The 24,887-nt window shown below is 39.2% G+C and overlaps 1 protein-coding gene across 1 annotated transcript in view; it reads right to left on the bottom strand.

Annotated features, from left to right (window-relative positions):
• Nucleotides 1–24,887, bottom strand: part of LOC126176490 (sialin-like) — a 116,185-nt gene that overhangs the window by 64,262 nt on the left and 27,036 nt on the right. The window contains exons 3-4 of the mRNA XM_049923645.1: nt 23,989–24,222; nt 10,431–10,515 (exon numbers count right to left, since the gene is read on the bottom strand). Of these exons, the coding sequence (XP_049779602.1) occupies nt 10,431–10,515; nt 23,989–24,222 (319 nt within the window). The remainder of the gene's footprint in view (nt 1–10,430; nt 10,516–23,988; nt 24,223–24,887) is intronic.

The following is a 24,887-nucleotide window of genomic DNA, read 5'->3' as shown; positions in this document are numbered from 1 at the left end:
TACCTAAACTTTGCTTACAAAAAAAATCTGCTTTAAAATTCTAAAATGTTAGATGATGAAGATTTTATCTCTTAGCACCAGTAACATAGCATCAAGCAGGCACAAGATCGAACGTAATAAAATTACACTCCTGGAAATTGAAATAAGAACACCGTGAATTCATTGTCCCAGGAAGGGGAAACTTTATTGACACATTCCTGGGGTCAGATACATCACATGATCACACTGACAGAACCACAGGCACATAGACACAGGCAACAGAGCATGCACAATGTCGGCACTAGTACAGTGTATATCCACCTTTCGCAGCAATGCAGGCTGCTATTCTCCCATGGAGACGATCGTAGAGATGCTGGATGTAGTACTGTGGAACGGCTTGCCATGCCATTTCCACCTGGCGCCTCAGTTGGACCAGCGTTCGTGCTGGACGTGCAGACCGCGTGAGACGACGCTTCATCCAGTCCCAAACATGCTCAATGGGGCCAGGGTAGTTGCTGGCCAGGGTAGTTGACTTACACCTTCTAGAGCACGTTGGGTGGCACGGGATACATGCGGACGTGCATTGTCCTGTTGGAACAGCAAGTTCCCTTGCCGGTTTAGGAATGGTAGAACGATGGGTTCGATGACGGTTTGGATGTACCGTGCACTATTCAGTGTCCCCTCGACGATCACCAGTGGTGTACGGCCAGTGTAGGAGATCGCTCCCCACACCATGATGCCGGGTGTTGGCCCTGTGTGCCTCGGTCGTGTGCAGTCCTGATTGTGGCGCTCACCTGCACGGCGCCAAACACGCATACGACCATCATTGGCACCAAGGCAGAAGCGACTCTCATCGCTGAAGACGACACGTCTCCATTCGTCCCTCCATTCACGCCTGTCGCGACACCACTGGAGGCGGGCTGCACGATGTTGGGGCGTGAGCGGAAGACGGCCTAACGGTGTGCGGGACCGTAGCCCAGCTTCATGGAGACGGTTTCGAATGGTCCTCGCCGATACCCCAGGAGCAACAGTGTCCCTAATTTGCTGGGAAGTGGCGGTGCGGTCCCCTACGGCACTGCGTAGGATCCTACGGTCTTGGCGTGCATCCGTGCGTCGCTGCGGTCCGGTCCCAGGTCGACGGGCACGTGCACCTTCCGCCGACCACTGGCGACAACATCGATGTACTGTGGAGACCTCACGCCCCACTTGTTGAGCAATTCGGCGGTACGTCCACCCGGCCTCCCGCATGCCCACTTTACGCCCTCGCTCAAAGTCCGTCAACTGCACATACGGTTCACGTCCACGCTGTCGCGGCATGCTACCAGTGTTAAAGACTGCGATGGAGCTCCGTATGCCACGGCAAACTGGCTGACACTGATGGCGGCGGTGAACAAATGCTGCGCAGCTAGCGCCGTTCGACGGCCAACACCGCGGTTCCTGGTGTGTCCGCTGTGCCGTGCGTGTGATCATTGCTTGTACAGCCGTCTCGCAGTGTCCGGAGCAAGTAAGGTGGGTCTGACACACCGGTGTCAATGTGTTCTTTTTTCCATTTCCAGGAGTGTATATTAAACAGTCAGTAATATATATTACATTATTTATGTATAATACATGATGCATTATCTTCTTCCCTGTAAAAAGCGCTTGGTGATGTAAAGTATTACTGTTTTTGACGTTATCATTGCATATTACGAAAGTGTGCAGATTAAGTGATGTTCCACATTAAATTTCTATCCCATCTTGGAGGTTATGACTGACGGTGTGTTTGCGTGTGAGTTGTGGAAATAACATTGTAACACTGTTTCTTGCACCATGTGGATACAAAAATCGAGCCACAATCGTGTTTTGGCTCCTGAGTGTATCTTAACCTTTACATTAGACGAGTAGTGTCAATAAAGTGAGCCTCATATGTTTTGTACTGATATAGAACCAGTATTTGCGTATTTTGACAAATAATGCAGATATTTTTTCTATTTTTAAAGTTCTGTTTTCCTTTTTATAGGAAGATAGAACCACAGCCAGTTTTTGGCGTCAAGGGTCACTTAATCTGTAAGTTAGACTAATAGTTCCAAAAAAATGAGCTGTGTGTTTTATGTACCATTATAGAAGTAGTGGTAGTAGTAGTAGTAGTAGTAGTAGCAGTTTTATTCATCCATAGATCTCTTTTTACAAGGATATAGGACATGTCAAAGTATTTACAAGTTTAGACCAAATTAAAATAAGCTTATTCGTATACACATACATTTAGAGTCTTCTAGTTAGAGACAATCATTAGCTTTGCTCCTGGCCGCACAGAGTGGACGCGCTGTTACAGGCACCATGTCACTGATTGCTCGGTCCCTCCTGCCAGAGGTTCGAGTACTCCCTCGGGCATGGGTGTGTGTGTTTTTCTTAGCATCATCAGTTAGTTTAAGTTGTGTGTAAGTCTAGGGACCGATGACCTCAACAGTTTGGTCCCATAGGAATTCACACACATTCAAACATTTTTTGAACTTTTGAACATTTGCTCCTGGTATACAATACTTTTTTTACAAATAACATAATAAATAATTTAATGCCACACTGTTTACTCATATCTCACTACCAGTCACTGCACACACTATACACGCAGTGTTTCATAACACTTCACTCAAACACACACACACTGTGATCTCTGGGCCATTTTCTGCACCGCAACTGCCTATTTGGTATCCTGAAAAACTGAGTCAGCATCCCTCTATAATGAGTGAGATGTTGAGCTCAGAAAGAGGAAGAGGTGTTAGTATTGTGCTATGTGTAGCTTGAGGGGTAGGTTTTTCTAGAAAAGGTAAAAAGAAGGAAAAATTGTGAAAGTGTTATGTGGAATGTTGAATGTTTTGTAATCATTATTATTATTATTGATTTGTATATCTTTCTTAACCAAACCCCTATTCTGTTTTGTCTAAGTAATCCTTCGATGTATAAAATATATTACATTACAGGTATTTTAGCTGCCTTGTTAAATAAGTGTATTTTGCAATTTCTTTAATCTCTTTTGGTAATTTATTGTACAGTTTTATTCCTTGGTAGAAAATCTGTTTTGAGTTTTAGGTTTATTTTTCTTGGTAAATGTAAGTTGAGACAGCTCTTGCTCCATGGTCATGGACAGAGCCATTTGTGCTGTAATTACCAATGTTATTTTTGATGTGTACAGCTTACTGGTAAATGTATTCATATGGAGCAGTTAAAATCCCAGTGTTCTGAATAGGTCTTTATAATGGTCTGAACTGCTATTTTTGGTTATTATTCTTATGGCTCTTTCCTGGAATTTGAAAACTGTATGTTCGCTTGGTTTTCACATCACTTCAACTGAGACTCAATATTCATTCCTAGAAATTTTGCATTTGTTACACAGTCTATAGAGGTGCCATCTACATTTAATTTAACATTGTCATTTTCCTTCTTCAAACTAAAATTCATGGCATTAGTTTTCTTTATGTTCAATGTCACTTCCCTGAGCGCTTCATTTGCTTTCTCTGCAAGGAATTCTCTTCTTTTCTCGGTGACTATAATATTGCTGTCATCAGCGAAGAGAAATTGTTCACCATGAGTAACACTACCAGGAAAGTCATTGATGTACATCAGGAATAGTATTGGTCCTATTATGCTACCTTGTAGAACCCCTACATTAAGATTTTTGCCTTCTGCACGTCACGTAAAACTTATCCACTTGGCGCCGGCAGCGCTAATTCGGATTACTTGGCTTGTCTCCGACTGTTCTTGACATTATCGGGAGATTATTATCTCATCGTTAGTTCTCATAAGTTCTCACCCCTGTTCCCCTACTTTCATGAAATTTCGAAGATTTACGTATGTAAATAAATACAAAATTTGTTTGTTTCATATATTTGTTTATTTCTGTTGTCTTTGGTACTTAGTATTTCTCTTTCATATGATATGCAGCAAAACAGACTCCAAGATTTAACTCAACTCCACAAGACTTACTCATGTAGTTTGTTGTTCTTTTTGATTTTGATTTTGGAACATACATAGCAGTTTATTCGTTTTCATTTATTCGTTTCGGAAATATGTAGGCCTATTACTTGGTGCTGTTTACTTGACTGGAAAGTCTGTCAACCGGATCACGATGAGACATATATGATGTAGTGGCAACCTCCAAGTTTTTCTCTGCACCTTCATCACAAAAAATCGTATTGTCTCTTTCATCTGCCATGATGAAAGGGCACAAGTACTTATAAAAATAAAAAAAACTTGTTGACATGTGTAACTTATTGTTACCTAAACAAAACACCAACAGAATGGAAAAGATACTAAAGTACAGTCGCCGGCCACTGCTCGATACTATGTTCACGACACCACTGTGGTGTCGGCGACCGTTGACTGCTATTTCGCGCACAATATCACCGTGTTGTCGCCGGACGGCAGAGTGTTAAAGTATTTTGGTTCTGATAAGTGGTTTACTAAATATTTGGATCTATTTGAAGTATGTGTATCTCTACTCTTTGTACCCTATCTGCTAGGTATGATCGAAACCAGTCATTAGCTACCCCTCCTATTCCTAATGCTTCTAATTTATTTAATAGAATCTTGTGGTCGACTGTATCAGAGTCCTTAGAAGGATCCAAAACTATGCCTGTGCCACACTCATCTTTGTCAAGAGTATCAAGTACATCTTTTGTGTATTCTACTGTGGCTGACTCCGTATTTTTGCCACTTTGGAAACCAAACTGTGATTCGCTTCAAAGATAGTATGTATTCAGGTAATTCATTAATCTGTCTTTCATAATTGCTTCTATTATTTTTGAGAATGGTGACAGCAGGGACATGGGCCAGTAATTCTTCTGCATTACCTTTCTTAAGCAAAGATACAACTCTTGCTATTTTAACTGCTCTGGAAATGTCCCTGATGTGAAGGATGCATTTATTATATTTGTTATTGGGCCTTGTATAATCTCTATGCATTGTTTCAGTAAGCACATTGGTACTTCATCTAAGCCTACTCACTTCTTATGTTTTAGTTTTGGAACAGTTTTATTGACTTCATTCTCTGTGGTTGGAAGTAACAGCATTGTATTTAGTGCAACATTATTTACAGGTGTTATATTTGTTTTGGGGAATTTTTGGTGTAACTTCTCTGCAACGCTTGAAAAATGCTCGTTTAAATAGTTTGCTAAGTGTTGTGGATCATTTATTACATTATCCCCCTACCTTAGCAGCATGTTATTCTGCATTTGTTTGCCTCTCCCCATTTCCTTTTTTATAACGTCCCAGATTGCTTCACTTTTATTCTCTGCATTATATGTTATTTTGTCATTAAATGACTTTTCTATTGATCTTTTTGTATCTATGATAAAAATTTAAGAATAATGGATCACTGCAACTCTTTTTCATGTTACTCAGATATTTAAGTGTTTGGGAGGACTTCTTAATACCTGCTGTTATCCATCTGTTTTTGTGAGATGTTGATACAGACATGCATACTTTTGGAAATGCCTTTTCAAATTTCAATTTAAATAATGTGGAGAATTTCATATTCACCTTGGTTTCCTTATACACTTCATCCTAGCTTTGTTTTGCTAGGTCTTTTGAAAAATCTTTTTTTTTATTTCTGATATGTGTCTTTGTAGGCTTGTAGTTTTGAAAATGATTCGATGCCTGATTTTACTGTTGTTATTTGACAGAGATGGTCTGATAGTCTGAGATCTTTTACAGCTGCATCACATTTTTCCATGTCCATATTTGTGGTCACATGGTCAATTACTGATGCAGTCATTGTAGTAACCCTTGTTGCACTATTGACCAATAGGGTCTTGCCAAAACTTTGAAGGGTATATATGAGGGTGCTGCTGGATTCATTTATGATATTAGTGTTGATGTTTATGTCCCCACACAAAATTATGTTGACCTTTGTGCTTGAGACTTTATCTAGAATTTCTGTTAATTTATTGAAAAAAGTGTCCTTACTACCACTGGGAGATCCATACAAACACAAAATGATTAATTTCTTGGTGATATCAAGCCCTCTTAATTCAATAGCTGACATTTCAAAGTGTTTGTCTTCAATTTCTGTACTGAGATCATGTCTTGATTTGAACTGTGTTACTTTTCCGATATAAACGCATGATCCTCCACCTGTTGAAGCAGTTCTGCAGTTAGAGTTTGCCCTTTCATACAATGATAATACTATGTGTTGAATTTCTGTCTCTCTACACTAGCACTCAGCAACACAAACTACTGTCCACTTCAACGATTGGAGCTCAACTTCCAGCAGCTGTATTTTATTTCTTATTGATTGCATGTTTTTATGAAGAATTGTTAAGTCTCTGAAATGCCCCATGTTACTCTTTCCAGTGGTTTGTTTTTCTCTGTGACATCCGGTATGCATGATATTTGGAGTGTTAAAATCTGTCTTGTGAGTGATTGTTTCAATATTTTTTAAAGTGCTGGAGATATCCTTTAGGCAGGGGAACCTGTTGTCTCGATATATCCTAGAAAGACTTACTTTTCCTACCCATGACAACAGGTATTTGACCATGTGGGCCCGAGATTCCCCCCCCCCCCCAACATTTTCGTGAACCTTCCCTACCCAGTCCTGTTTAGGTGTAGGCCATGCCTAGTGAAACCCCCTTGTCGATAGTCCTGATGGGCACCAGAGAAACATGAGCAAAGTTGGCTATCCTCAGAGCCATCACTAACTCGACATTGAATCGCCTCACAGCTCCGTCAAGGTGTGGTCGATTATGATGCTGGAACAGCTCAACAAAGTCTACGTTGGTGCCATGAGTCAGGGAAGCTATCTTGTCCAGGTCACCACCTATGTCATATGCCCCATCCCTGTCCAAATCGTTTCCCATCCCACCCACTATCACTACATGGACCTCTTTTGTAAAATCCTTACATAAAGACCCTAAGTCCTCTATCACATGACAGCCCTGCATTTGGCTTGAAGATACTGGTGGCCTGGTACGCTGCCCCTAAACTTTCCTGTAACTGAGGGCCTACACCTCACCCATGGCTACATGGCTACTACCTAGCAGCAGAACTTTCTTCTTCCTAACACTTTGTACATTCCTAGGCTTCTTGGCCTCAGTTGAAGTGTGTTGCACATTTCTTGCTCCTTGTGCTACCCTAGGCTCTTCTCCACTTAACTCTGGTAGTGGTAGCTAACTGTCTTTGATGTTGATGATAAAACTGTCAGATCAGGTTCTCTTTCTTCCTATCCTCCTACCAGCTGCCAGTTCCCAACCGCCCTACTCCCCCTATCTCCCTTGATCATTATCAGTGCCTTCCTTGCTTCCTCCAACTGTGCCTGAAGGGCACAGATTTTTCTTTCCTGTTCCCTAATCAAAATATTCCTACTGCATATTCTGTAGTTTCAGGAGAGAGCCTCTTCTGTTCTCCCAACATTCTCCCCGCTGCATCCCCCCTTCCCCCAGTGAAAATATTTCCTACAAGACTGGCAACAAATCCCTCTACTCGCTACCCATAACAGCTCCCACATTTCTCACTCAAGGTCAGTTTCTAAAGAATAATTAAGTATAAAGAATGATTTAAATTTGACAAGGACGCGAGATTGGCTATATGTAAACAAAAACGACACAAGGGTCTTATGTGAGGTTGTTGTTGTTTCTGTACGGATTTGGAGATACAATGACAGAAGAATGAATTAGTAACTACTTTGCTTTCAGAGAATTTACGTTATCAAGTGTGTTTGATCAGATTTTTAAACTTTATAAGTCGGAACATGTAGGCCTAGATCGCGTCTATCTAACTAGTAAACAATACGAAACGTGTAAATTAAACAATATATCTTGAAGTGTTTTGATAGGCAATGCAAACAATTCTTCCTTTCTTTTAAACTCTATTTTACTTTTGGTGCAAGGATTCAGTTTTCGTTCACGGCCAGAGATTGAATATTCCTCAGTAGAGAATCTTCTGAAATGATACTTTTTGAATAATTAATAAAATGTGTTCCAAACGTTTAAGTAATGCTAAATGACATTAAGAATAATTTTTTCCTGTGTAAATAAATCTGTAAAGTGAGGAGAAAAGGTCATGATTTAATATAGGGGATGTATTTTTGTGCTGTTCTGATAAAGAATGTTACAGAGAAATGTTTATACATTGAAACTTAATTTAAAAAGAATGCTCTATAAAGCAAGTCGAAGGCTGTCGCAGTAATTTGTTTTGGACTAATAAAAGTAGGAGCTGTGATCTCTCTCTCTCTCTCTCGTTTGTTTTCGATAGCTGTATCACAAAATGTAAGTGTCGCTCCCGTATCTGCAACTTTTGGTTAAATAATTATAAGTGCCACGTTTGAATCAAGAAACCGACTTTCCTCTTCCATTAATGCCGCATCTAAATTTATTATGTTGTATTTTAGAACTTTTTCAAGCTGCAGCGATGGAGAGTCGCCGACGAATTGTATGGTGGCTACAATTGAACGCCACTTGTGTTCAGTTGGCAATTTCTTTATCAAACTTTTATTCAGCGTCCCGGAGATCTCTTTTACCGATCTTTTCTATCAGTATCTGGGCAACGTAATTACGCAAACTGCATAATTCTGAGATCTGTCACTGGCCTCTAAAGTCTAAACAATGCCGTCGGCCAACATTCTCGTCTGTCTGTGGGAATCTGATGCTGGATGGCGGAATGCAATTTCATTATTGTTGTTGTTGTTGTGGTCCTCAGTCCTGAGACTGGTTTGGTGCAGCTCTCCATGCTACTCTATCCTGTGCAAGCTTCTTCATCTTCCAGTACCTACCGCAATCTGCTCAGTGTATTAATCTCTTGGTCTCCCTCTACGATTTTTACCCTGCACACTGTCCTCCAATACTAAATTGGAGATTCCCTGATGCCTCAGAACATGTCCTACCAACCGATCCCTTCTTCGAGTCAAGTTGTGCCACAAATTCCTCTTCTCCCCAATTCTGTTCAATACCTCCTCATTAGTTATGTGATCTACCCATCTAATCTTCAGCATTCTTCTGTAGCACCACATTTCGAAATTCTCTTCTTGCCCAAACTATTTATCTTCCCCGTTTCACTTCCATACATGGCTACAGTCCATACAAATACTTTAAGAAACGACTTCCTGAAACTTAAATCTATGCTCCGTGTTAACTTCATTATTAACAAGTGAAAATTTTCTATGCTCCATTCTACCATTTTAGGAGCTTTTCCATCAGCAGAAGTGATTAAAAAGTTTTATAATATTTTTTGTCAATATCAGTAATATTATACTTCTCTAAAGATATTACTGCTTCTGAGGTTCATAGCCGTGTAGTGCAGGAAGCTTTTGCACTTTGCACCATGTTGGTACAAGGTTCGAATCACGGCCAAGTTTTTGGTGCCAAGTGTAGATTAACGTGTAAATCACGCCAGTAGTGCAAATAAAGTGAGCATGAATTTTGTACCAGTATAAAACATATCTTTAGATATTATGATAAGTAATACAAACAACTTTTGTTTATTTTATAGTGCTATTTTACCTTTGATGTAAAAATCGAATTTTCATCTATAGTCAGATATCGAACTTTCCTCTGTGCGGAACCTTATCCAAAGATACAACTACTCCCGAGACTCACAGTAGAAGAAAGGCTTTCACCTGTTGAACCAATCCTTTCCCCTATAATCTGTCTTGGTGATTATGAGTGGCAGTGTGTCTCTGTGTGTGTGATATGGAAAGAACAATGTGACACGTAATTTGAGGTTCCATTGAGCCTTGTATCAACTGGGTATAAAGATCGGAATTCAGGTTTTAGGCTTCAGCTGTAACTCAACCCGTAAGTAACACCAGTAGTAAGAATAAAGTGAATGACATATTCTTTTATAAACAATAATACAGGAAATTTAGATATGGGAAAATCATTGTCGCACATTATTTGAGGATACATTTTGTCTTCCATCAAGTGAGCATAATTATTGTTACACCAGTAGTGCCAATAAATAAGTCAGAAGAAACTTTCATATTGATAAATAATATAGACTGTTTAGATATGGAAATAACATTGTGGCATTTAATTTGAGAGCGCATTGTACCTTGTACGGAATGGGTACAAAGACGATCTTCAGTCGAGTTTTGTCACCAAATGAGGGCTACAGAGAACACGATGACTAAAACTGGGTTTCATCATACGTAAAATTGTGCGACTGTGATTGGGAGGGGAAAATGTGTGTTTGTGTGCATGTGTTTTAGCTCAGGAGCTTTCTAATTTCCCACTTCCAAGAAAGAGGCAACGCTTAAGAAGGAGTTACAGATTGCTATATATTTACATATGTGTGTGCGCGCGCGTTCAGGCGCCTATTCCCATCCCTAATGCCACGCTCGCCTCTGCTTGTAGGCAACCAGGGTGTGTGATGTCACGCAAACGCTGCTTAGCATATTATGGCACTACGCTTATAAACTGCGGTCCAAAGGCCTGTAGACACACTAGTCACATGTTTGCAGAGAATTACATTTTGTTGACGCTTACCGAGAAAAATAATGGAAAACAAGCTCCTTTCGTGATCTGGTGCCCATCTGCAAACAATCGTCTGTATAGCTGGTATTATGCCACCCTGTAAACGAAAGAGACATTCTTCAAGTCTGATCTGAACAATCAGATGAAAATGAAAAATAAATTTATGAGAAAGATCTTACAAGATATTGAAATGCTTTATTATGTAATATGTATACGTTAAAGGAGGTACAATTAACGTAAACCTCAAAATTTACTCTTACAAACGGCCACATGGCACTCAAATTTGAAAGAAACACCGTTGAACTTAGATTTTGATACTTTGGCAGTCGTGAGAAGGGAATAAGAATAGAAGAGGAGGAGGAAAAGGTAGCGAAAGACAGAGAAATGGTAAGAATGTTCGTTGTGGACAATAAGCAGTTATACACTGTGTACATAGTTGGATGTGAATTTATCTGAGTGGAGACTGACGAGACTTTTTTCAATACCACATCACTTAGTTTTGTAATCTGAAGTGGTGATGTACATAATTCGAGTAGAATATGTCGTAATCCACAGTGTGACGTCGTCTACAACGATATAAACAATAGTCCAACATACAACACCTCCATTCGACATTACTTCCTAAAACGTGATGATGTGGGCCGGTTGTAACAGTCTGATGTTACGCGTAGACATTGCTGATGAACATGTACACTTCACACACATGTTGCAAAAGTTATGTCCACTCACATTGTGTCTTGTGTAGACACGGTAGTTTACGTGAATTCAACAATCTGACTAGGGGTACAGTTGTTCAAGGAGAAACAGGGCCAAGTGGAAGAACTGAATCAGAAAACAAATGCGGCAATAGTAGTGGTGCCTCTGGGAGAAATGAACACCAATAGTATGTCTAGGTGGCTGGTACTTAATATTTTAGGTCGATTAGAAATGGAAGTGAAAAATGGTCAAAGAAAATTAGAAAAACTATGTAAAGGAAATTAGAAAAGAAAATAGAAGTGACAGAAGCCAAATTAAATGCGAAAAGACCAAAGCAAACTCGATAGTAAAATCATATCAGGTCTGGCTAATTTGGAATTAACTATTGCTGAAGTGGCAGTAAGACCGAAAAATGAGCTGAAAAATCGGTGGCGGGAAGCAGAAGGCAACATCAGAGCTACAAAAGAAGAATCTGAACAGGTTGCTGAAAGAAAATGCTCAAATGTCAGCGATCAAGTGGATTCAAAGATATCTGAACAGCTTAAGCAGATAGGGAGAAACAAAGTAGAAACTCTACTAGAATGTACCACGGCAGTGGAACAAGAAATAAATATGATGATTCCACAAACAGAAGAAGGTTGCATATTGTTGATGGTACCGCACGAAAAATACGATTGACGTTGTGAAAAGGCAAAATTCAGTTATCTGGAATTTAAAAATAGGATCTGTCCATTCTACGGATTTCATGCAGGGCCTATGAAAGAACATACTGGTACGTTGGAGTGAAGTGAGTCAAATACAGGCATCCTGTAGTCTCATGAAGAAAGACAACCAGCATTGGGCATAGAAAGCACAGGATCAATGTGAAATATTCAGGGAGTTTATCCACAAGTTTACTCGGAAAGTTTGATCACGTGAAATCCAGGAAAATGTAGCGAGAGGTTTTATCTGGAGCTTCAGTTATTATTTTTTTTGGGTGGGGGGCAGTATATCAGCCTAGTGTCAGAGCATGCTTAACAAGTTAGTGAGCATGGATTTGTTTTTAAGCAATGAAGTAAAGATTTTGGACTGTGGAGAAAACCATCTAAATCTGTGTATCGGTAGGCACAGAGCTATGGACTAATTTGGACGGTCATATGAGAAGAATGGAATAGGCAGAAGCCAACTTTAACGGTAATCATACACCAGAGCAATGTGCAAACTACGATGGACATGCATGATTTATAGTTGGTGATGATACAAGACCAAACAAGAAGAGGAATAACAGAAGATTGGAAGAGGACGATAAGAGGAGATGGAATTATCAGCATATCTACACAAATGCGAGGCAACAGTCAGGACCAGGAGCTCTAAACATGCTGAGAAGATGAGGCAGTAACTGCTAGTTAGCAAGAAATCAACCTTAGATACTACTGTGAAAATTGTTTGGCAAGTTTCAAGGAATCATATACAGCAATCAGCGCAGCAGGATGAGCATTAAAAATAAAAACACAAGTGACGTTACACGCAGTGATTAAGTGTGTGAAGCGAACTCTTAGTAACTTGGAAGATACACTGACAGGAGTGACGTCACAAGCGGCAATGTAGGGCGGGAGATAAGTTGAATAGAAGTTATCTGCTGCAGAAACACTTGTCAACCGGGGAAATGGGGAATCATTAAATACCAGTTGTTTAGAAAACCCCAGAGGTGGAAAAACAAGAGAGAGACATATAGGTAATAGGAAGAAAAATATTTTTGGAAGGAATAGAATGTAATGATGGAAAGAGGAGAGAAGAAACAAGAGAAGAAGAAAGAACTCACGTACTTAAGGAACTGTCTTCGTAACTGGTGGAAGTAGAATAACAACTGAAGAAGAGACAAAGAAAAGATAAGAGCTAAATTATATGGACCATTTCTTCCGATAACAGAGCGCATATTGGCAATGAAAACAGACTAAAAGACAGTGCAGAAGACAGAGGCTGAAGACAGAAGTAAATCACGAAAAGCAGAAGTGCAGGAGAGGAGAAAGAGGAATCTGTAACAGAGAAGAGGAAAATAGTGTTGTAGAAGGTAGAAGGTGAGGTGATAGTAATATTGCTATGTGACTACACATAAATTAGAGGATGAAGAACGTGGAAGAGGAGGAGATAGTCTTGAGGTAGAGGAAGATAGCACTAAAGAGGAAGAAGAGAAGAAAGAAAATGAAGGGTCTGAAGAAAAGAAAGAAGACGAAGAGGAGGAGGTGCAATGAGAGCCGAGGGAAGCAAGCGATGAGAAACTGAAGAGATTAGCAACAGCAGAAAATTTTGTTAGCAAGTATATGCATCTGAAGAGGCAAGATATCACATAAGTAGAGCAGTCTGAGTTAGTCAGTGACTGCAGCCGGATTTATTTCATAATGAGGAAAGGAGTGTTACTGACAAGATGGAAGAAGAAGAAGAAGAAGAAGAAGAAGGTGAAGGTACTGAGAAAATGCTTCCTGTCAAGACAAAATGTTAGTATTTCTAACGAAGCAACGATTTATGAAGGTACTTATTAAACAGGTGATACTGATATGTGAAAGAGGCCAATAAGTGGGTGCATTTACAGGAGATTTATTAAGAAAGGAAGCTTAGAAGACATTATTTGCAATAGTATTTTCTTTGTTTATTCTATGTATGTTCGTGAAATGACTCAATATAACAAAGTCTATGTATGAAAGAGAGATGTGTTCAGACAGATTGGAGCTGGCACTGCTAATTTACAATCCACTACAGATGGTTGAATGTGCCAGACAGTAGTTGTGTTGCCTAAAGGAGTGGTTTGTCCATTGTAAGAAAGTATCAAGTGCAGTGACAAGATGTGAATGAATGAAAGACGTAGTGTCAGCCATGTGCTTGTCACCAGCTGATGCTAACAGGCGAAGCGAGACAATGTCACACCTTGCTTATAAACGAACGAGGTATGAGTGGGGATATGAATTAAGAATAATTGAAGTTGTTTTAAATGGTCAAATATATAATACTAATCTAATTAATGACAGTAACTGCCAGAAACTTTCATAAAGCTATTTGAACTTTACGAAAGTTTCAGGGAGAGATGTGACGGAGATTTCTGTCCAATGTAAATAATATGTTTCAGTTCAATAATATTTTGTTTATTGTTTGTGTTCTCAATTTTATGTCACTTCATGTTCTATAACTGAGTTTTATTAATGCCAAGTGCAAAGTCTGTATATATGCATGTATGACACCTTATTTGGAAATACATTACTTTTGTTGACGTTTGTGTAATATTCATGTAAATTTTTGATTTGAACCACTATGCCCAGAACGTTATAACTATCATCTATGTTTGCAATGAAAGAGAAGACAGTCTAGAGCAACAAGAGTGTGAGAGAGATGAAAGTACTCTAAGGTAGGAAGAGTAAGGAGGAAAGGAGAAGTTTCTTGAGACAAAGTCTATAGTGTGATGCGTGGAGAAGAGGGAGCAGTGTAATGAGAAGAAGTTAAAGTGAAGTTGTTTTGGGGTAATTGCAGACTGAGTAAATGAGTGGAACGTGTTGGTGAGCTCTTAGTCGAACATTACACATATATAAAAATTACTTGAAGTGAGTGGAGATGTTTCCAGAAGGAAGAAAAGCCTATAGGAGGACTGAAGAAGAGGCTGAGTTAATTTGATATTTCAAGAGAAGTAGAGGATATAACAACTGTTAGTTAGTGGATTACATGTTCCATGGACCCTTTTGCACAATAGATCATAATGATGGGCAATGAGTCATTATACATTCACATTACGAATTAATTCGTACATAGTTACATTCTGACCATTCTAAGCTTTCTTTTTTTTTCCAAAAGTAAGAAGATATACGAGTTAGTAATCCCTACCCACCATCTTTTCACACTACAGTAATAAAAATTCTTATACAGATCATAAGGTTTTGTCAAGGAGAAACTTTCGCAGTTTGTTATCAAATTTTACTTTGCTGTCTGTTAGACATTTTATATCACTGGATAAGTGATAAAAGATTTTTGGTGCAGCATTGTGCACCCCTCTTTGTGCTAAAGATAATCTTAATGTGGAGTAATGACTGTCATTTTTCCTTCTGGTAATATAATTATGTAGCTTAGCGTCCCCTATGAATTGTAGTGGGTTATTTACAACAAACTTCATGAGGTTTAAATATACCGTGAAGCAATAGTCTGAATGCCCAACACGTTAAACCGATGCCTACAAGATGATCATGGGTGAGCACCAAATATTATTCTTACAGCACGATTTTGGGCAATGAAAACTTTTTTTCCTTAAAGATGAGTTATCTAAGAACATTATTACATAAGCCATTACTGTATGAAATTATGCATGATATTTCTAGAATGAGATTTTCGCTTTACAGCGGAGTGTGTGGTGATATGAAACTTCCTGGGAGATTAAAACTGTGTGCCAGACCGAGACTCAAATTCGAGACATTTGCCTTTTGCAGGCAGGTGCTCTACCAACTGAGCTACCAAAGCATACAGTTTTAATCTTCCAGGGAGTTTCGCATCAGCACACACTCCATTTCAGTGTGAATATCTCATTCTGGAAACATCCCCCAGGCTGTGGCTAAGCCACGTCTCCGTAGTATCTTTTCTTCCAGGACTTCGCAGAAGATGTTCGTGAAAGGCAAAGGTACCGAGTTCGAGTCTTGGTTCGGCACACAGTTTTAACCTGCCAGGAAGTTTCGTAAGCTTACTGATTTGCCCCTCCCCAAAATTTGCAATGGTTCTAAGTGCAAATGTGGCAGCGCTAAATTGTTTGAGGAGTTTCAAACTGTGTTTCTTCTTCAGTTTAAATTCTAATCAATATGGACTGCTAAGAATTTAGAAATTTCGACCTTATTTATTATTTCCTCACCTTGTGTTACACTTATCATTAATGTAATACCTCTAGACGTGCAGAACTAAATATGTTGTATCTTTTTTAAAATTGGTGGTGAGACCATCAATCAAGTTTGCAGAAAACTAGTCAGTGATACTTTTAAGAACTTTGTTTACCATTTCTTCAGTTTCTGTACGTATGCTTGGATTGATTACAATACTAGTGTCACCTGCAAAAAGAACTAGTTCTACTTGTTGTATACTAGATGGAAGAGCCTTTACATATATGAGATTGAACCTTGGGGAACTCCTTATGTGCTTTCTCCACAGTCAGAATTATGTCCCTGAACTACATTACTTGAATTACTAATTACAACTTTCTGAATTGTTTTAGTTAGATACGACATTATCCTTTGGTTAGCTATACCATCGATCCCATAAGACATCAATTTATCTATTAGAATACTGTGATTCACACAGTTGTATGCCTTAGAGAGTTCACAGAAAATATAAACTGGTGCCATTTTACTATTTAATGCTTGTACAATCTGATGAGTGAACATATAAATTACATTCTCAGTAGAGCAACCCATCTGAAACTCAGATTGTGATTTGCTAAAAACACTGTTGTTGCCATGGAGAGATACTATTCTATAATACACCAGCTTCTCAAATATTTTGGAGAATGATGTCAACAGTGAAACACATTGGTGATTGTTGACATTTCTCTTATCACCTTTCTTAAAGAGGAGTTTAACAATAGCATATTTCAGTCTCTCTGGAAAAATGCCTTTAGTTAGTAATGCACTACACATTTAAAAGAAGACTAGGTTTATTACATGGGAACAGATTTTTAGTACTCTATTGGAAACACCATCAAAACCAGATGAGCTTTCATTTTTGAGAGACTGTATAATTTTCCTAACTTCAGAAGGTGAGATTCGTGACATATTCATAAGATTAAATTCTATGAAAGTTACATATTCGACATACTGCTGTGATTTTGTTCTTGAACTGTTTGTTCCTATGCTTTCTACTATATGTAAGAGATGATTATTAAATGCATTTGCTACCCAATCATTTATAGCCCTTCCATTCAGTTTGGTACTGATGTTGTCTTTTTCTGTGGCTGGTATGCTTTCTGTCGTTTCACTACATTCTATATAGCTTTAAGTCTGCTGTTGGAAGCACTGATTTCGGCATTATGCGCATGTTCCTTGACTTTTTAAACACCTTTCTTAGTAATTTTGAATAGTTAAATGGTCAATGACAGCTAGATTATTTTCAAAAATTGGAATATCTAACTGGACAGTCATTTAAATCTGTTGAGCAGAAGAGGTAAGTGAACTGTGTTTTAAAAAGCGTGCGGCTATGCCTCATGAAAGGCATTTTCCGCCTGTGCAATGTAGACAAGTTACAGGAAACTAATGAACTGTGTTCATGAAAAGATGAATGTTATTTGGATTCCATGTGAGAGAATTTAGCTCAGCTTAGTTAACTCTGAGAGCATAGTAAGTGCTGTGTACACCTAAGGTAAGTGTCCAACGTAAAGGTAGGATTAAGCTAAGACCTGCCACAGATACATGTATCTGAATGGGTGTGCCCTGCTGGTACGCTAGTTGCACACTCTTCAAAGGGCAACGTCTGTAAAAGAGAATCATCAGCAGTAATACATGAGTACAAAAACAATAATTTATTAAAAGCATATACCGTCAGCTGGGGTAACATTGGCACTTTGTTGGTATCACTGTCCCAGAGAAAAAAAAATGTTTCTGTGCCATGCAGCTCATACATACATCAACATATATTCTGTTCCTACTGCACTGTTACTGTAATTCACGTATCTGCTGCTGCAGCAGCACTTGTTATGTGACAGGTCTGCCAGTCGAGGTAGAATAGCAGTGTTCCAACTTTCATCTGTTTGTCATGGATTTCATTTTAAATTTTGGTGTAAAGACGAAACTTCTAATGCTTCGTTTTCTTATGAAATAAACACAATATTTGGTAATGGGGTAAACTATTTCATGTTTTGGGATAACTTTGGCCCAAATAATTTAGGCTGAAGTTTTGTTTATTTTGTCACCTACTATCAATTACCTTAAAAGTTTTTTACTATTTTAAAAGGAATTATTTCCTATCAAGCTGACATATGTTCACTGTCTTACTAAATGATCTGTTGAAGGGTCTAAAAAAGGCCATTACCCATCACAAAATTTCTGGGTACAAAAAGTGTGAAATTGTTCCACTAAACAGGCAGCAGGTGTTTGCCAATGAACAAAACTGAAGCGACATGGTAGGAGAGGCATTCTTAGAAGAACCAAAGAAAAAAGAGGTGTTTTTTTAACATTCTCAGTTGATGCTAAGAAGGTGTATTACTGGGAGAATGTTTCGCAAAATACACGAAGCGAAAAACGGGTCTAAAATGAACGTATTTTCTGTTGCAGCAGTAGACAGCTTAGCGTAATCAGTTTTATTGACATTCAAATTGCGTTGTGCTTTTGAAATGATTGATTTAATAAAAATGAAGCAAATAGTGTTTTCCTTGATCATTTTATCTCTATGAATTTTAGTTATGTAACTCAGCTTTTGGAAACAAACAATTCATTGAACTTAGGTAGCAACTGGCTAAACATACGATCATTCTTATTTCACCGAACATTGGTGCAGTGCATTTCTTTAGGTTACTGTGAACAAATTTCAACATCTAGATCAAAGTTATCACAAGTAAAAGTAATATTTCCCCAATTTCTTTGGAAAAAAATATTTCAGGCAGAAACAGTTTCGAAAATATGAGAATACCGCATGAGATACAGATTCTTGAAGAAATGTTACATTGCAGTGTACCAGCATCCTATCCACTAATCAGAGCTTTACATGTCAAAGAAAATGAAAAGATGAGCCAATGTTGCCCCAGTTGACAGTACATACGAAAGTGGATACTCAGCTTTTGCTTTGTGAGATAGCATGGCACCGATGACCTTTTAACACGACTGCTAGATGTGCTATGTTACGACGACGTTGCCTCTCTTCGATCCAATAAGTTAACAATATATTTATTTCATTTACTGATAGTTTGAGGAAGCGAATAATTGTGGATTCGATTAAGAACAGTAGCTGCGGTCGGATCACAAATTGTACGGTTTATTACCGAACTCATTACTGATTTCAGACACTTTTAAATATTCTCGGTTTTAGCAACATTCCACATACTAACATACGACATGAACGATTTCACATTTGAACCTTATAGTGAACATAACGCGGCAGGAATAATTATACCTGAAGCAAATTCGGAAGTACGTCCGAACAACGCCGGTGCTCACTTCGTCTGAACACCACTTGCCGCCTGGCACTGACTTGAGCGGCGGGCTGAGCACTAGTGCCAAGCAACAACAATCACTACTGCTGACAGCATTTTCAGTCGGCAACGATTACTCTGCAATGCTGAACTCGGCTAATCCAACGGTAGGTGGATTAACACAGTGGTTCCCAACCTTTCCGACACCATTACCCGTTAGTTCAAAATGGTTCAAATGGCTCTGAGCACTATGGGACTTAACATCCATGGTCATCAGTCCCCTAGAACTTAGAACTACTTAAACCTAACTAACCTAAGGACATCACACACATCCACGCCCGAGGCAGGATTCGAACCTGCGACCGTAGCAGTCGCGCGGCTCCGGACTGAGCGCCTAGAACCGCTAGACCACCGCGGCCGGCTTACCCGTTAGTAAATTCAGATATTAACTAGTACCTCTACGCCCCCGCCCCTCTCTTCATCACCAACAGAACTGAACTTTAAGTTATAATTGAATTTTCTTTGAACACTTTTATTTTTAAAATGGTGAAAGATAAATGCTACTCACTTTTTGCAGATGTTTTACTAAACAACTAACTTGAGTCAACGAACCATTAATACTACTTATTTATAACAAGTCTTTTTCCATTTAGAATAATGAAGCAACTGTCAATGTATCAAGAGCACTGCCTGCAGTTCCTTCTCAGAAAGCTAAGCTTACTATCCATGCGGAGGATATACACTGACTGGACACCTTATTTCTCAACTATTGAAACTAGAATAATTCAGAATTCTTTGTGTCCGATCACTGCGACTAATAATAATAGTATAAAATGTAGTCCGCGCCCATAGCTGAGTGGTCAGCAGGGCAGTCTTGTCACGGCAAGAGGCCCCGGTTCGATTCCCGGCTGGGTCGGAGATGTTCTCCGCTCAGGGACTGGGTGTTGTGTTGTCCTCATTATCATTTCATCATCATCAGTGGAAGGCAACGGGAAACCACCTCTGGAATCACTTCCCTAGACGCTCATGTGGTGGACCTCTCTGACGAGGCGTCTCCCATGACAAGACCTGCCGCAAGGCAGAACACAAAGTTTTTTTTCATACAATTTATGTGTGTAGTGAGTGACTATGTGAGGAAGGCGTTTATACATTTATTTGACAAGCTGTAACCTCCACTACATTTTGTGACACATTAATTCTATCGTTTGCAGGTAAACTGCTTATTAGCAACATTAGTAATCAATACTTCAGGTTTACGAAGTAATGACAACAGTAATCATTTAAAAAAAAATGCTTTTCTACATCTACATATAGACTCCAATAGCTCCCAAGTCATATGCCCCCCCCTCCCCCCCTCTGTTCCACTGTCTCAACACCTCAGTACGATTTCTTATTTCCCTTATCTCTGAATCGTGATCACTGCGCGATTTGAAAGTTGGTGGTAATAATATATGCTCTACGTTCTCGGTGAAGATCGGATTTCGGAATTTAGTTAGCAGCCCCTTCTGTTTAGCGCGCCGTCTATCTGCAAGTGTGTCCCACTTCAAACTTTCTATGAGATTTGTAACTCCCTCGCGATGGCTAAGTCACTAATCTTACCGCTCTTCCTTGGACCTTCTCAATCTCTTGAATCAGACCCAACTGGTAAAGGTCCCATACAGACGAACAATACTCCAAGACTGGACGAACTAACGTATTGTAAGCTATTTCCTTTGTTGAAGGACTGCATCGCTTCTGGATTCTACCAATAAACCGCAATCTAGAGTTCGCCTTACCCATTACTTGTTTAATCTGATCATTCCATTTAAGATCATTTCATATAGTCACACCAAAGACTGGGCATTTATTTTGTACTCGTACATTAATGGGGATTTACGCCTTGTTAAACGCAGTATGTTATGCTTACTAATATTGAGAGATAACTGCCAGTCATTACACCACGCATTTATTTTCTGCAAATCTTCATTGGTTTGTTCATTACTTTCGTGTGATACTACTTTTCTGTAGACTACAGCATCATGGGCAAACAGTCTAAGTTCGCTGTCACTACCATCAACCAGATATCGTTTATGTAAATCGTAGAATGCAGAGGACCTATTACACTGCCCTGGCGCACACCTGATGTTACGCTTGTTCCTGTTGAAGTCATCCCGTTCAGGACGACATATTGCTCCCTGTCTGTTAGAAAACTTTCTATCCAGCCACATATATAATCGGATAGACCGTAAGCGCGCATCTTTTGTAGCAAGCGACCGTGTGGAACTGAGTCGAACGCCTTCCGAAAGTCGAGAAATATGCCATCAGCCTGGGAGCCTGTATCTAGAGCCTGTTGTATATCATGCACAAAGAGGGCCAGCTGTGTCTCGCATGACCGCTGTTTCCTAAAACGGCGCTGGTTTCTGCAGATGAGTTTCTCAGAGTCTAGAAAGGTCATTTGTTTCGTGGCCTTCTTGTGTATACCCCTCAGGAAATTTGATTTTACCCCTCATGTGGTACTTACCCCAGGGTGGGAACCAAAGTAGCAAAGTATCTGCGGTGAAGCACATTAATAGCTTTACGACCCAAGTTCAGAAAGAGTGACAAATATATCTATAAGGGAGGATGCAGGGTCGTCACAAACTCAATATAACCTAACACAGTAGGGACATCTGTCTAATAGAATTCAGAGAATGAATCCCGTGCAGGGGTTTTCCCTCGAGAATGTACAACATTTCTTGCCGTTTGGATTATTTCTGGAACTTCAATTTTAGTGGACATGAATTTCAGTGTCACCATCATCATCTTCCTTCCAACGAGTAGGCTATTGCTTGTTCCGAACTTACAAACAAATCATCCCTATCTCTTTATGATCTTCCCATTCAGCTTGTAGTCCAGGATTTTTGTGGAATTCCGTTACCTGGCAGTTCCTTGAAATGTTGTTCCCAGTCTTCATTCGTGTTGAAAATATTTAAATCTTTTCTAATATTTTCATTTCCAATCATGTCCCTTCTTGTGCAGTCCTTCGTCTTCCTTAGGAATCTCATCTCTACTTTCTGAATTTTGTTTTCTAGGTTTTTTTCTGGTAACTCAGCTGTCACTTTCATCGAATAACACAGGAACCGAGATCACTTTAAACAGTTTCATATTATGGTCTCCTTTTGTACTCCATGGCCAAAAATATGAAACAGCTTAGAATTTATGTATTTTATTTTATGTATGAGTCAAAACCAAAAGTTATAGCATTGCCTAAATAAGAGATTTGAGAGACTTATTCTAAAACCGAATTATTCAAAACAATTTTTGATCTGACAGGATATTTTCCTCGGAAAGCCATTATTTCCGTTCTATTACTAGAAATTTAGAGTTGTATTTCTTCTATATTTCGTTCAACTGTATACTGATCTTTGGGGGTCATCTTCATTCTTGAGAATAATAACGATATCACCTGCAAACAAAAGTACATTCAGATTTTGCGCATTCTTTAGCTTAATGACTTTATTTACTATACATTTCCATTTACAAAGAATGAAGTCAATGTAAATATTAAAATGGATAGGTGATAGTCCACACCCTTGTCTAACAATTTGGCTAAGAATTATTTCTTCTAATCGATTCCTACCTGTGTTTATTGCAATGCTTGTATGTTTGTACAGGCTTTTCATTACCTCTATTAGGTGACAAGGATATCCACATTCAGACATAATCTTCCATGAACTATCACGGCTCACATGGTGAAAACAATTCTCAAGTTCGATTAAGTCTACATGGGTTTCTATATTAAACTCCCTCTCTTTTTCTATAATGTTTTTAATTACGAAGATATTTTCTGTGTACGAATGACCTGATCTAAAGCCAGTTTGTTCTTCTGAAGTAACAGCTTATGTGACGTTGTTCCTCATGCGGTTATTGATTATCTCTGGGTATAGTTTGTAGCCAGTCTTTAGGCGACTGATGATACAATAATTTGTACAGTCATTATGTTTCCTTTTCTTGAAAAAATAAAGAACTTCTGCTGTATACCAAGAGTATCGGTTCTTGCAGTTCGTCCAACATTTATTTAGTAATTGTAAAAGGCTTTTATCTAGTTATAACCCTCCATTTTAATTAGTTCTGCATTTATTCCATGTATTCCAGTAGCTTTTCTATTTTTCATGACTCTCAAAGCCTTTGTAGCTTTCAGTGCACTTAATAAAATCACACCATCTTGCAGCCGTCTCTGGTCAGCAGCGGCGAAAGTACCCGGAAATCACATCGTCCATCATTCTGCTACCAGAAACTGTCGTCTACCTCAGGCAAGTCCATCGCAGACTTAACATTATTGTAAATCATTGTTCTGTATTTATGTTTTTGTTGTGTAGTATGAGCATATTAACGTGTGTAACCATACTGTCGTTCTCAAGGTGAAGAGGGTGGTATAGAGTAGGGTCAGGGATGTTCTGCTTATCAGTACATGTTGTTATTGATTCAGTAGATGTGACGACGATACGAGCGGCGTTTTGTGGGTGCCAGAAAGGTAACACAGAGTACTAGGAGAGAGTCTCAGTAAAATAGAACGAAGAGATATTACGGAGTCAATAGCTATTTGCGATTATTTGATAAGACGGTAGCGAGAGCCAAGGTAATCCTAAAATATTTTTCTCCCAAGATACGTTTGTTAGTATTTTGTTTAACTTATTTATTGTTGTATTATGGCTGTCCAAAGCACTTACCTGGATCACTATTATTCAAGCAATAGGCATTTATGAAGTAAAGAAAGAATGAGAGAAGTGTAGAAGATACCTGAGCCAGTCCCTGGAGGACCCTGTTGGTGAACAGTACGTAGTAGCCAGCCCACGCAGACAGCGGTGTCAGGGCTGTCAGGAGGGATGAGACGAGCATGCCGAACAACATGACGGCCTTGCCACCGAGTCGATCGGCGAGTACGCCTCCCGGTATGTGGCCAACCGTAAAACCGTAGTAGAATCCTGCGAGGATCTCTCCTTGCATCTGCTTGTCCCACATAAATTCCCCATCCTGCAATGTGGATACAAGTTAAAAGTTTTTTTTGTGAAATGTTCATTTCGTAATGTGTATTAAAACTCTACAGTTACAAGACCTAATATGAGATCCATCTAGTATAATGTGGTCGCGTCTAAGATACCGTAACAGTTTAACCCAACTTACTGCCCATCGCAAAAAAATGTCGCCAGTATCTTGAGGAATGCAGAAGGAGTGTAAAGAGCCGTCAGTTGTTTCTCCAACACAAAATAACCTATAATACTGAATTCTGCCAATTATGGAAACGAAGAAGAGGTGTTACATCACATGCATCCTAACGAAATCATCAGACTTTACAAACGTATGAATGCGTACATCCTCATCTTTGAACGACATCCTCTTTAGAGAACACAGCTTCATTGTACCCTGGGATGAAAACGTAAGGACGAAAGCAATTTCGCATAATGTGTCACTGTCAAGTAATATAGTTCGATGAAACTTGGACCATATATGGAAAGAACTGCTACAGTACAGTACAGTACAGAAGGTAACTAAAAGAAATACGCAATGACACAAACAGACTTGACACTTTTACTCAAAGAAAATCGGATGCACAAAATTACCGGCCAATTTCACTGACATCGATTTGTTGTAGAATCATGGAACATATTCTGTGTTCAGACATAATGACCTTTCTAGAC

This window comes from Schistocerca cancellata, chromosome 3, assembly GCF_023864275.1.
Source record: "Schistocerca cancellata isolate TAMUIC-IGC-003103 chromosome 3, iqSchCanc2.1, whole genome shotgun sequence".
Classification (NCBI taxonomy): Eukaryota; Metazoa; Arthropoda; class Insecta; order Orthoptera; family Acrididae; genus Schistocerca; species Schistocerca cancellata.
The sequence above is the reverse complement of the archived record's forward strand: the minus strand, read 5'-3'. Positions and strand labels throughout refer to the sequence as shown.